Source organism: Trachinotus anak, unplaced genomic scaffold (genome assembly GCF_046630095.1).
Source record: "Trachinotus anak isolate AG129_WGS33_773 ecotype Australia unplaced genomic scaffold, CSIRO_AGI_Tana_v1 ptg000008l, whole genome shotgun sequence".
NCBI lineage: Eukaryota > Metazoa > Chordata > Actinopteri > Carangiformes > Carangidae > Trachinotus > Trachinotus anak.
The window spans coordinates 3,947,393-3,961,820 of record NW_027273859.1 but is presented as its reverse complement, the minus strand read 5'-3'; the positions used below and the strand labels follow the sequence as shown (position 1 = coordinate 3,961,820).

Here is a 14,428-nt window from a genome sequence, read left to right as displayed (position 1 = left end):
TGTGTACAGAACTTTTCTGAAAGTTGCATTTGTTTTTAATTGCATCTGTATGAACTTTGGATTTGTTTCATTTGAGGATGTTAAAGATTGATTTTCTTAGATGCTGGTTGGATTCCTCAGTTTTGATTTCACAACCACAAAACAGTAGAGTTATGTGTTTGGCCCTCACTGTGGTGATAGACATTTTAAATCAAGTCATGTAACATTTATACTTGATGATAGAGGTGCATAGATTTTTTTAACAGAGGTCTATGTACTCGAAAAATACTTTGCAAGGCAACAGACTGGTTTCAATTTTCAAAGTCAAACCCGTTTGTATTTCATGTAACAAAGTACAATACGGCCACTGAGCAGCTGAGCTCTCAGATCTTTAATAGATCTGTGCCTCACATCACTTCTCCTGAGTGGTAATTTGGCTGTACACTACACGGCTGCAACAGAATGTTTAATAATGTTCTCGATGAGCATTAGTTTGATGCATGAGTCAGAAAGCTGATTTGTTACAGCCATAGACCGTATAAGAGCAGGGATCATTTAGCTGAATGTTTCTGTGACACCTCTATTAACCGCTTTGGCTTTGAGTACACACCGTAGGGCTAGTGTCTGAATTGACAGACATCCCATCAACATTCATAATGTTAATGTAAGAAAAATAGACTTGTGATGAGAGTAAATGAACAGTGAACCCAGCATGCTATTCAACCTGCTGAGAAAGGAATGAAGGTGAAAATGAGGCAGCAAACTGCAGAAATGATTGGCAAATGAAGGCAAGTCTGTGTAGCTCATGAAGACAGAGTTGTGAGGATGTCGAACTTAAGTTTGTCACTTTAACTACAGCTACAGGAGTAATGAGAGGTAATAGACTAACATTTAGATGATACCCAGGTGATCCCCTGATGCCAATCCCACACAACACATCTATGTTGAACTCAATCAGTCCTCAGAGAAAGGAGAATCCACCTATCAACCTTGGGAAGTTGGAGGAAGTCCTAATATCTGCGGGCCCAGCAGGATGCTACACGTCCCCTGCTGAGTCACTGTCACAACATGTTGCAGCTGTTATCAGGGTCAAAGGTGCACAGTGCTGAACAGAGGTTTCTTCTGTTGTGGCACTGACAGTATTGCTCTCTAGAGCTCTTGGACTCCTGCTGGTAAATGGCATCGTTGTCACCATGAGACACATTAAGGCACAGAACCAAAGTGCCTAAACCTAAGCCAAACTAACCAAACAGACTTAAAACTGATTTAATAATAAAAGTGAAAAAAAAAGTACCGTATTTTCCGCACTATAGGGCGCACTGGATTATAAGGCGCACTGTCAATAAATGGTCTATTTTCGAACTTTTTTCATATATAAAGCGCACCGGACTATAAGGCGCATTAAGCGAAACAAAACAGTCAGATAAGTCAGTCAAACTTTATTAAACGCGCTCACAATAACTCTCAACATTGTTCAAACGTTAATGAGCGTATTCACAATAACTCCCAACCTTGTTCAGTTGTAACACGTAAAAAAAAACACAGTCTGATACCGCTAAACAAAATGTTAGCGTATTCCCAATAACTCCTTATAGGTCCTTATACACACACACTGTAATATTATGGTGAAGCACAGCATGTATTACTCCGCGACGCTCCTGACTACGATAGCCGTAACGCTGCAAGCGGTGCGGCTTTGCAGTTTACCAAAGTCGTCATGAATAAGGTCATTGTTTTTTTCAGTTTCACCATTGCTCATCTTGTGGGAAATGATCTCACATTGATTTATTGCAAATATGTGTGCATGAACTGTGGTATTAGTGATATTCAGTGTGCCAACACATGCTAACTACATCTTTTTAAAAACACAAACAATGTGTCTGTTTGCTCTAAAGCTTTATTTGCTGTTATATTCTCCACAGAGATGAAGCCAGCTAATCAGAGAAGTGATACCCCATTCAAATACATTGATCAATAGTTTTAAACTCTATGTCATGACAGCATCTGTTCTTCATGTCCCATTTTGTGCAGTCATCTGAAGTGAACATTGAACTGTTATGACCATAACCATCTGGTTGTTAATCCATAAACTAAAATCACTGTGTTGCAGTTGCATATCTCTGCCAACCAATTAAGTTGTTGTTGGAAATATGGTCACAATCTCTTCTTCTGTCGCTGATTTACAGCATTGAACAATGACCTCATGTGTTTTTGCAGAACATTATGATGTCATAGTGAAGTTGACCTTTGACAACCAAAATTTAATAACTTCATCAGTCCAAATAAATGTTTGTGCCAAATTCCCTGAGATATCACGGAAAACCCGAAAACAGCAGGATACAGTCCTGTTACCTAGCTAGCACACTGGCTCAACTCAACAATACACAGTATGACAGCAAAATGAAGTCATACTGAAATCAACTGTGTATTTTTCACATATTTTCTATGTAAAAATATCCACTCCTGCACTAAATCTGTACAGGATACTTATAACAAGATGAGAGAGACAGTTTTTATTCACAATTTTTATTTGTTTCTGCTTACAAGTTGACATTTTCGCTTTCAGTGCTCATCAAGTTGTATTCACTCAAAGTGTATTTAATGAACAAAAATCATCAGTAAAATCAGTTAAAAAAAGATTAAGAAAAAAAAAATATCAGAGCAACAGTCAGAAGATGTAAACAAAACAAAAAAGTAGGTATTATGTAACATTGTAATTAAGACTGTATAAAGCAGAAAGGTTGAGACAGATTACAAATTAAAGGAACAAGAAAAATAAAAGTGACAATCCTCCCAACCATGTGGAACAAGGGGTCATTGAATGGTTTAATAAGTATGACAATTATGTGGCTCATATGCTGTGGCCTTCAGTCACCAGATCTCAACCCAGTTGAACACCTATGGGAGATTTTGAAGCGGTGCATTAGACGGCGCTCTCCACCATCATCATCAAAACAATAAATGAGGAGCTAACTTTATGAAGAATGGTGTTCATCTTCCAGTAGATTTACAGAAACATGTAGAATCAATGCCAAGGAACACTGAAGTCATTCTGGAGGCACTTCTGCAGACACTTCATGTTGGTCTTTACTTTAATTCATCTCCCGACTGTGAATAAATGACTTCCCCTGAGAGCCATACAGCGTCAGGGTAAGACAGAACCATCATACTGTAGAGGCACACAATTCATTAAGAGCAGGGAAATTTGGGGAATGAGAGGAAATCCACTTTGTCTCAGGTGCTTTTGGGCAGGGCAGTGCTATAGTCAAGCCCATCAGTGGTACCCAGTAGAACCTACTATTGATGTCGCTGTTGTGATCATGACAGAAGTGTGACATTTGACCAGATGCACGACACAGACATAAGTTTGAAAAAAGCCCATAACGATTAGATGCTTTTAGCTCGTAAACCATGAACACTGTTAATGAGCAAGTATAAAACATACAGTCAGACAGAGAACATTGTATTTAAATAATAAATATCATTATCTTAACTGCTCACCACCATAATGAGTCAATAAACTTGTGGGAATCCCATTGATCTCATGGACTTTTAGCTTGATGCTTCATGTGTTCTGTTGCTCAATCAGTGCAACCCTGAATAGATTAATTCCTGAAGATATTATATAAATAAATAAGACACATCTTTAAGGATTAAAAACATCAATAAGGTCTATTGAACATCACACTCTCAATCAACCAGTCTTCAGATGTGGGAGGGTAAACAGCAGTCAGCAAACATTTTCTGCATTTAAATACTTTATCACGCCTCCATGTAGAGCTGATTTTCAGTCAAACAAAACAACAACCAACAAGTTGTAATTTTGGAGAGTATGTAAGGTCAGGTAGGCAGATAATTCAGCCAGGTTTGACTTAACAGGATCCTGCCCTTCCCCAGCAGGGCTGCAATGTACAGTAACATGCCCTCACTGTATCGGCAGAACCAGCAGAGTCAGTAAAATACGCACTTTGCAGGTTAGGGTTTGACACCACTATGGGTGGTAGCCCTGTGCATTGCTACTCCACTGGACAGCACAGGACAAGGGAGAAGCTTTCATGAAGTGAGGACCTCATGCCATAAAACTCACGGGACATCATCACTCATGCTTTCTCTTTCATGAGAGCCACTATGACCACTAGACCACTATGGGTGGCAGCCTTGCGAGTTATGTACTGGACAACACACAAGCTTACTCCAGTAAGGGACACCAAAAGTGATATTCATGAGCCATTACTCATGTTTTCTCTGTAGTAGCAACATTTTGGTGAAATAGATTCACTACTAGCTGAAATATCGCTATGGATCATAGCCTTGTGCGATGCCAATCCAAACTAGTATTGGATGGTGCATAAACAAAGACCACACAACGCAAATTCATCTTTTCAGACAGGCCTCTTAAAAGAAGGTTCACCTCTCATTAACACTCAAGGTAATGACCATCGTGAATAGCTTTCTCCTTGACGGTCTCAGCTGTTCGCCTCTGATTCAGATCAAGTAATGTTTTCAGCAGATCATTCAAGCTAGCTTCTCTGCCAACTTTCTCCATCCAAATATTCAGCAGGTCATGGATCTTGTCTTCATAGGTGAGACTTTCTTTGCTTTTGATCACATTGTCACTGATCCCAAGGTGACGGAAGAATCTCTTGTGGTAGTCGACCTCCATTTCTTCGAAATACTCAAAGCATTTCCTCAGAGACATTTCACCTGCCAAAAAAGAAAGACCCTCGTTCAAGCACCTGGACCACAATTTTGTGAACATTTGGAACTTTTACAGTAATTACACCTGATGCAATTCACTGAGTAGAAAGAATCACAAAGCAGGGCCACAACACGCAACTTTCTAATGTTTGCATTTTTGTACTCTGTGTGTGTGTGCAGCTGAGTTGTCTATGTGTGCTTTGTTTGTGATCTGCTGCCTCAAATTGCACCTTGAGGGACAAATAAAATGCCTTGATTTGAATTGAACTGAGTGTGGCATCATAAAAAAAAAACTAGGGCCAATTACCCACTATTGTGTTTGTCTGTGCCAAACTGAACCATGTCCATCTGAGAATCATAAGGTTGTGTGTGAGTTTTGAGAGAAGGAATGCAAATAAAGAATAAAAACGCATTACCATTGACAGGAACAAGTTTGGGAAACTGCTCTTCTTCCTACATGACAAAAAAAAGAGAAGCAGTTGTTATATATAATACTCAAACAAGCCAATTATCAGTCTTAGTGAACACGACTCATCTCTTATTCAGTTACTTGGCTTGTCCAAAAGCCACATGCTCCCTGCTGATCAGGCAGCTGCTCCACCAAGCTGAACGGAAAACATTTTTTTGCCAGGCAAATTTCTCACAATGCGAACATGCATTTCAGGTTTGAATGGGAAGAATGCAAGCCAATAAGGATTTGAGTGAAGCAGCTTTCTCTTAGTTTAACAGGTGCAACAAGGAACAAGTGACTCATCAACTTTTGTTTCTATAAATATCATCTCTGAGCTGCAAGTTTACAGTAGCTGTGTCACATTACAGACAATCAAGCAGAAGAGGAAATCTTTCACAGTGCCACACAATCAAAAGCTGCCCATCACTGGCTTTAACACTGCTCTCCATTGCTGAGAACATGACTCCAGAGGGGACGTTTTGGTCCAAAAAAGACAAGAAAGACTGGAGAGTGAACTTGGAGAGTCTTTGTTGTTGGTCCTTAACTACAGCTACTGGGATGAATGAAAATCTTAACCCTCTCTCTGTGAATCTCAATGTTCACTGTTTCTGTGAAGCCAGGATGGATGTAGTTATGATAACAAAATGTACGGGGGTTTTGTGTAACAAATAAGTTTTAAATCAATGCAGTTTAAAGATAACCTCATTAACAACTTGTGCAGGACTGGTCATTGTGATTAAACTGCATCATGAGACAGTGAACACAGCGATGATCAAAACAGGTTTTAAATAACTTAGTGTTGGCCACCAGAGTTTAGTGCAGCTCATCTGTCCTAGAGTAGAATGCTGATGCACATGTGAAATTTTAATAAGGCAGCTGTATGCAGGCATGTCATAAGGAGTGAGGAGAGAAGGACAGTCAGACTGGTGTAACTAGACAGCAAAGCATTACGCAATGGAAAGAAACACGGAGGAAGCAGGTGAGAAGGGAAGAAGCAAGGATGGAGATGAGCTGTTGCTCTCACCCTCCTGTTGGGCTGCCGGGGGACTGCAGGACTGACTTGGGGGGGAGGTGCGGGGAAGGCAGAGGAGGGCAGGCTGGTTAGACTGTGCTGGGAGTTACTGGCTGAGCTGTTGAGGCTTTCGCACAACACTTTACGCTCATCCTCCATGCCGACTGAGGGTTTAGATCTCACCGGTTGCCAGTTTGAGAAGCTTGGCCTTTCTCCATTCTTCCTTTCCTCAGTGGAACAGTTATCAGTGTAATGCTGGGGAGGATGAGGAACATGTTCAAACAAATCACTTCATTTTCTCAGTCAACATTCAGTACTGGCTGTTGCATTGATCTTTATTCTTGGAATAAAATCTATTGAAATCTGAGGAAACTTTAATCTTTGCAACCTATTCCACTGCAACGCAGTGTTTTTCATTTGTCCTACAGTAATGCCAGAAATATTAGAAGTGACTCACCTGTGCAGGTTTCCTTTCGTCAGGGAGACGTCTCTGAGAGTCTGAAGAAAGGATGGAGGAGACGATTATGCAACTTTAAGAAATTGACCAGAGTCAAAGCTATTTGACCTCTGTGTGGTTTGAAGTCATTGTCCTGGATAAATCGACACTGAAAGACAAAGGGCAGAAATCTGCTGCTCCACTGCTATCAGTGGATTCTAAAATTCATCGCAGCACATCTGGCCACACGAGTCCAGTGATCAGAGCAGGGGAAACCTGGCCGATCCAGTGCCTGTTTGTGCTGGACTGGGTGCAGTTTAGCTACAGCCTGGTAAACAGCAGAGACTGGGAAAAACATCTCCACGCTGCTTGTCATAGACAACTTAAATGGAAAAGTATTTTACTGTGTTTGTTAAGGACTGAGAGCAGTCCAGTTTCAGGTTTGGTCTGGATGATGACATACGCCCTCGCTGACAGTGGTTTATTTATGTTATCTACTTTATCCTTTCACACATTGCTCATCAGCTAGTGTTCGTCTGCCATGCCACCTGCTGCTGTGAGTTCATCAGCTGGAACAATCACACCTGCCATTTAAAATCGAGTTTAACTGGTCTCTGTGCCCAGAACACAACAAAAACATGCAGCACGCTGACAAGGAGGCGTGTTGCACAACCCATGGGTGTCACAGACAAGCCCTGCCGTGACGCTAGTGTTCATCACTTTTCATTCCGAGCCATTCAGTTTATAAATTGTTTCTCTTTGATACTCCCTTCAAGTTAAGTAATTACATTCTTACTCACAGTCAGACGCACTTAACTAGGGAAGTTGTACCTGAAAAGCTCTTTGCCTATTGTTGTTTCAGCCAAATCATGTTGGCCCTGTGGGTTAATCCATGGGTGTCAAATGCAGATGAGAAGCCAGAGCTTGGCAAAGCAAGAAGTGGATGAAAACTAAAGCCAACACAGAAGTGCCAAAAACTGCAGTTCCTCAAATGGCCACTTGACTCTGGCACCAAAAGCGATTCAGTCCCCATACACTCTCATGTTAAAATGTCCAACTTCACAGCAGAAATAAACATGTTTCACAGCCTGGAAGTAAAAACATGTCGAGTGATTTGCAGCAGTATCACCTGAGTGCATATGTTACTGGAGTAAGGTAAAACAACTCACAGATTAAGACTGGTCAAGGCAATAACAAGCACTACTCTGCTATAACATTCCTTTACATGTACATAGTTTTAAAAATCAAATCCAAACTATTGTGAGGTGAAGCAAATGGTTGACTAATCAATTAGTCGATTGGGCCAGAGTTGATTGACCAATTGATTAGTCAACCATTTGAGAGAGTTCCACCTTTTCAGTTGTGAGACTTGCATGATATTTGTTAGTAAACTGAAAATTTATAGGATTTGGTTGTTTGGGGGAAAAACCAGCAGTCTGACGACATCATCTTGGGAGATGAAGAAGAAAATAACCGATAGATCAGTTAATAATGAAAATAAACAGTAATCGCAGGTCTAGAATTATTAACTTATTAAAGCACAAATTATGGGTGATATGCAGAGTGTTAAGGTTTGTTTCTGTAGGTACCCTGAAACCCTCCATCCGTCCGTCATCTGTCCCAGCTGACACAGGGACAAAGACAAAATACATGGACCTGTCACCAGTTTATCACGGGGCTCACATAAAACCAGTGTATCAAATAGAGACTTTAAACAACTAATGTCTCAGGTGTGGCCAGCAGTGCAACATGTTTCAAAGTTTTAACTAATTGAGACCAGTGCAGTTTCCTGTCTTATGCAATTCAGATGGAAGTGTTTGACTGTGTCCTGAGGTGTCTTTGTGTTGTACCAACTGAACTGTGTTTATTAATGGGTGTATCAGTACACAGAAAGATGTACAGGTATATCCTAATGTATTCCGAGTCTACACTTTGAGAGTATCATTTAAAGATCAGGCTTCATGATGGCATTGAATTATGAAGGAATGTCAGTTTATTTGGCCTTTAGCAAATAAAACAGCTCCATGATGAACCACATGTGGGCTGTGAGAAATGAAAACGTGTTGTGTGGTACTGCAAGGTGTAATTTCCTTTTTTTAAATATCAAAACCTTTGTCAGGTCTTAATTTCCTGACTGCACCCGTTAATGTCATTGTTCGAATCAGTGTCTGCCGACAGAGCCAGAGCAGAAGTTTGACTCAAGCCTATTCCAAGACCATAGATCTTAAAGTGATTATTTTAAATGCTTTTGAAGCCTAAAAAATGTTTAAATCACAAGAAACCAGGCTTTCTATTTATTTACAAAATGTTGATATTGAGATTTAAAATGTGTTTTTATGTTTTATATTATCTACGCTTGTTTTTCTATTTCCACATACCTGATGTTTGGCATCTCTTCTTCCACCAGCAACCTACGATCACACTAATGACCCCAGCAAGGATCAGTACAAGTGGCACCAACACTGTACTTGCTGATTGGGGCGAAAAAAAAAACAGTGGCATGATGGTATTATTATGGAATGACATTCAAGAATTACATATATTGGCCATGTTTCATATGGAGTATCCCCAAACTTAATGGATGTATATATAATATGACTCAATTACACATCACTCTGAGGTTACAGATATCAATGGAGTGACAGTGATAAAGGGACTGAATGTGTATTTTTTGACCATAAACTGCATCTCTGTAGCTAGCTCTCTTGAATCTATGCGATTTAGTTAATATTAATAATTTAAATTATGGGTGTTATTGGTGAAGAATATAAATATGCCCACTCTGTATAGACCACAAATTAATAGAAACACAGATCCATATCATGTTTATAATTCTGTGTATTTACAAGCCAATTTGCAAAAACCAAACTGTTCATCACTTGACTTTCTACCTGAAAAGAAGGGGTTTTTCACATGGCACCACTCTGTGCTGTACCTGAGGGAGAGGTGGAGACAGCCTGGATTTTCTTGCACTCTGTGTTGGTGGTGGGGGTGCAGTTCCTCACAACCTCTTCATCTTTTTTACACCTAGTGTGGATGTAGGCAAAAAGATTGAAGGTGATGAAGGAAATGAGTGAGGCCGTCTTAGAAACAGTCTCCAACTTGAGGAGTGAGCTACTCCCATCAAACCATGATTGAACCAAGCATCAGGTGTGCTCGGTGTGGTTTGTATAAACTCACCTTGAACATTTCTTGCACACTTCACATGCTTGGTCAGGAGCACAAAATCTCCCCGATTTGCACTGACATTCAGTATCCTGAGTGTGACTACATTGCCTTAAAATTTCCTGATCTGAGAAAGCAAGAAAAAGACCTTCAGAAGGCGAAGCTCATGCTCAGAAAAGGCAGGTTGAAAATTATTGCTCTTCTACGGTCATTTCAATTGATGGCGTTAAGATGTCAAGCAGTGTTACCTGAGCGACACTGTGTGCACTTGAAACACTGATTAAATCCACTGGCGTGCTCAGTGTATGTCCCATAGTCGCAGTCCTCACATTTACCCAGCTCTCCTGGTCCGGTGCAGGGTGATTTCACATAGGTACCTAACACACAGAAACACATAGCCCAAAAATCTCTTTATTACACCTACTTAATTGAGCCTCCAAATTCAACTGAACCCATCATGCCACGCTCAACCTGTTTCATAGCTCCTCTGATGGATTTCTGACTCGAGCTGACGACAGAGCGTCAGTCTCTGTGGACTGAAATCAAGTGTTGCTCCATGTGGCTTACCAGCTGGACAGTTTAAACAGCAGATGTTGCCGTATAAGTACTCCAGGTTGGCTCTGCAAAGAACATCCCGCTGTGTTCTTCTGCCTCTTAAATCAAGGCCAGACTGTGGAAACGCCCCTGTAGGTTTGAGGATCAAGCTGAAGATGGAAAAAACCTAAAAAAACAAAACAAACAAACACACAAACAAACAAACAAAAATATTATATAGACATTAATAAAAAACAGACATTTTATTGACCAAACCATGAATCCAGAAATCAAGAAACGTACTTTCCGAATGACTCAATAATGAAAATTATCGTTAGTTGCGGTTCTAACTGTGATAAATCAAGTCATTTTAATTTTAAAGCATAAATGACAATGATTTTAGCTTTTAAAATGTGTTTGTGTTTTACATCATTGTAAACTGAATTACTTTGAGATTCGGACTGATCACACAACATATGATAATGAATAAATCAATAATTAAATAATCAGAAGATAATAAATAATATTTTCAGCCATAATCCTTAATTTTTGTTTCCTTTTGGCATTGTTACTTTGTTTATTTTGTAAAATGATGACATACATCCCTTTTAACATTAATAATTACATTAGATTTTTTTATGTCACAGTCATCTTTTGGCAGTCTGAAGTCCTTTGCAAACATGCCAGTTCCGCTCATAGGAAATGACATGTTTACAAAGGAATACTTATCTAAACCTCATGTACTTTACACAAAGAATATATGAGTCATTTTTCTCTCAAAGCTTCCTTGTTTTAAAGCGATATGATAAAGATGATGCAACACTTCACATGACTGTCTTCCAACCAATAAAAGGCAGTCCTGAACAGGCCACATAATAAACAAGGTTAGACCTGAGCAGGTGGATGAGGGGATTTCCTTCAGACATACTTGAACTCGACCTTTAGAGCAGCCTAATGAAAGTAATGAGGAAATCAGCCACTGTAAGCTGATGAAAGGTTGTCATCTTAAACCAGACTCACAGGCTAAGAATACAGAATCATATCACCTGACCACACACATGCCACAGTCAATACCTGGCCGGTTGAAGGAATAACCAAATAAGGCAATTGAACTGAGCAGATTGCTGTCCACACCCATTATTTCTCAACATTATCCACACTGGCCTACTTACTGAAAGATCACATGCAGCGGCATCTCTCCAGCAAGCATGGACCGGCACACACACACACACACACACACACACACACACACACACACACACACACACATACACATACTTCTACTTTGTGAAGACACTCATTAACATAATGCATTCCCTAGCCCCTTACCCTAACCTTAACCATCACAACTGAGTGCCTAACCCTGACCCTGACCCTAACCTTAACCTAATTCTAACCATAACTCTAAAACCAAGTCTTAACCCTCAAAATGTGAGGACTGGCCAAAATGTCCTCCCTCTGTTAGTAAAATACTTTTGTTGGTTCTTACTGCGTAGCAAGTACAAGTACAAGTACAAGTACAAGTACACACACACACACACACACACACACACACACACAGTACTCGCCCACCTACTTTACTGTGCATGTGCAGGCATTTTACTCACCCTGCCTTTTGTATTACATAAAATAACATACTTACAGGATATCTGACTACAGTAAAATACGTTATATACCGCTGGAGAACTTTGTTAGACTTCTGGCATGAAGTCTCATGAACTCATACAAACCTGAACCAAACTGAGGGCAAACTTTTTGAACATAGCAGAATACTTAAGACACAAAAACTAAGATTATTTATATTATATATATATATATAAATAAATAAATAAAAGCCTACACACCCTCTAAATCTTTAGGAGTCACGCTTCTAATCGGCATGCATATAATCCACGGAATAGCACTTCTTTTTTATTAAATTCTAACTTTCTGGGGTAAATACGTTTGGCGGATCACTACCCCGCCGAACTAAAGACCGATTACTAACGATTGACAAATGGATTTCTTCCTCTGAATTTAGGATATGCATCTGTGCAAATTTTAAAGAGAACTTCAAATTGACACACTCTTAAGATGAGATCTGGCAACACAGCAGGAAGACACTCGGCTCAGAGTTATGGCCACATTTCATTCATTGTTGATTATCAGTTTTCCTTGTGCAGTCAACCCCCGAAAGTTCTCAGTAGTTTACTTTGGTGTTTGCGGGGAAACGAGCTAAAACGACTGAGTCAGATGAGTTGTTACTTTTTTGAAGAGCATGAGGAATTTGGCACCTGCGCTCAGACAACACGAAGCGACTTCTGACGGATCAGCGCCAAATTCCGGAGAGACAAAAATCGGAAAAATCCCAAAGCACTTCAACGTGTCTGAGGCAAACGTGCTGACCTCTGACAGGACTTGGCCAAACATGCATCTCCGCTGTTCAGCCGGTAAAACACAAAAACAACACACACTGAGAAGACTTTCTGCCTACACAAACAGCAGCAGCAGCTAACGAAGGAAGTCCAGAGGACACCGGTGGTCATGACTCATCACGACCACTTATGACCGGTCTTCACTTTCAGGAAATGCTCTAAAATAAAAACTTACCACAAATTTAAAGCTGCTCATGCTTCAGTGGGAACGTCAAAATCCACAGCCTTGAAGTGAATCATTCCAAAAGTAGTCCGGCCAGACGCTCCCACGGCTCCCAGCTCCTCTCGCAAAGGCTGGCGCAGGTGTGCCGCTCTGGGCCCCTGACACCCCGGTATATGGGCTGGGCGGGGTCAAGAAACCTGAGGAAAACACGGACGGCGGGCGGAAGTAGAAAAATAAAATGAAATAATTAAATAAAAATAAAAATATAAAGCAAATCCAGAAAAGTGGCTCCTGTGAATGATAGATGGTTACGTGTTGCTGATTAGATTGTTCAGCAATGTGCCAGCAGCTTGTTGATGCTGCAGCTGTTTGAGCTGGAGCTAGTTTTAACCACTTTTTACAGGCTACAGTTGGTGGTTCAGTCAAGTTCTTTTATTTATGGGGCAAGTTTAAAAACAGCTCGTGTTGACCACATTGTATCAGAATCAGAATCAGTTTTATGAACAAGCATGTTTCCACATACAAGGAATTTGTGCTGGTGTATTGCACATCGTCTGACAGAGAGATGAGAATTACAGTCAAATAAATATTACAGATATAATTGAACAGGGCGGTTCCCAACCTGTGAGCCTGTTGAAATGATGAATAAATAAAGTAAAATTAAAAGTAGAATATATCACTTTGAGATGTGGAGTAAAGTAATATGCAATGTAAATACTCCAGCAAAGTGCACAGGGCTTGTTCAAATGTAGTCTACTCATGTAGGTTTCTTTCCACTTCTGGCTAATGAGATTTTTTATGTTATCCAGGGTTTCACTTAGGACATGTAGGAAGCAAAAAACAGTGTTATCAGATGGTCTATATTATATAAATCCTGGGTTAAACACACTAACGCTGTAGGTTGATCATGACTTATGACTGATTCAAAGAGGAAACGCAGGCACACACTTGTGGCTACAGTTGAGCCACGCTGATACACAGAGGCGAGAGAATGTGAGTCATCTATGTAGATGGGGATTTTGCTGAATAATTCTAATATGAACAGATTAAAATATTAGTTTTACATCGGAATCGTTATAATCTTTCAGTTAAAACTTGTATTGTTCTCAGTTTTCAAAGTTTTTTCCACCTGTATCTATTAACTGTCTCTGGCAAATGAGCTTAATCCTCAAGCTTTGGGGGGTTTTTCATGAGAGTATAGATTTGGTCTGGAACTGCTGCTGATAGCGCCTGGTGCACACTACATTCTACATATCATATAAGATGTTACATTAGTAAATATGGTTCCAGGGATGGCAGTGACACTATTCCGTGAAATATCTTAATGTCTACTGGACTGATTGGTGTAATATTTTAGACAGACATTCATGATCCCCGGGGATGGATCCTATTAGCTTTAGTGATCCTCTGACTTTTCCTCTTGTCCTAAGGCGAGGTTTACATTTGCGGTTTTGGGTGAAATCTTTCAACTGTTGGATGCAATGCCATGAAGTTTGCCACACACATTCAAATCCATCAGGATTAAGAGACGATCAATAGTAACTCAGTGATCCGCTCACGTTTTCACCTAGTGTCA

The 14,428-nt window shown here is 40.1% G+C and overlaps 1 protein-coding gene across 2 annotated transcripts; it reads right to left on the bottom strand.

Annotated features, from left to right (window-relative positions):
• Positions 1-2,489: 2,489 nt before the first annotated feature.
• Positions 2,490-13,022, bottom strand: hdr (hematopoietic death receptor). 2 transcript variants are annotated; one of them, XM_071481935.1, is made up of 10 exons: positions 12,865-13,022; positions 10,309-10,462; positions 9,990-10,118; positions 9,757-9,868; positions 9,512-9,603; positions 8,955-9,047; positions 6,598-6,638; positions 6,153-6,395; positions 5,094-5,130; positions 2,490-4,683 (listed from the first exon to the last, which is right to left on the bottom strand). In XM_071481935.1, the coding sequence occupies exons 1-10, from the start codon at positions 12,883-12,885 to the stop codon at positions 4,397-4,399; spliced, it is 1,209 nt and encodes a 402-aa protein (XP_071338036.1). In that variant the 5' UTR covers positions 12,886-13,022; the 3' UTR covers positions 2,490-4,396. The 2 variants fall into 2 exon arrangements, with proteins under 2 accessions (XP_071338036.1, XP_071338037.1); XM_071481936.1 differs by having other exon boundaries at positions 6,324-6,395.
• Between the last annotated feature and the right edge of the window lie 1,406 nt (positions 13,023-14,428).

Coding starts and splice junctions, on each gene's coding strand:
- hdr (XM_071481935.1), bottom strand. CDS start 12,885: ATGAGCAGCTTTAAATTTGTG. Junction 9,869..9,989: donor GTGCACACAGTGTCGCTCAG/GTAACACTGCTT, acceptor TTGCTTTCTCAG/ATCAGGAAATTTTAAGGCAA. Junction 9,048..9,511: donor TGTCTCCACCTCTCCCTCAG/GTACAGCACAGA, acceptor CGCCCCAATCAG/CAAGTACAGTGTTGGTGCCA.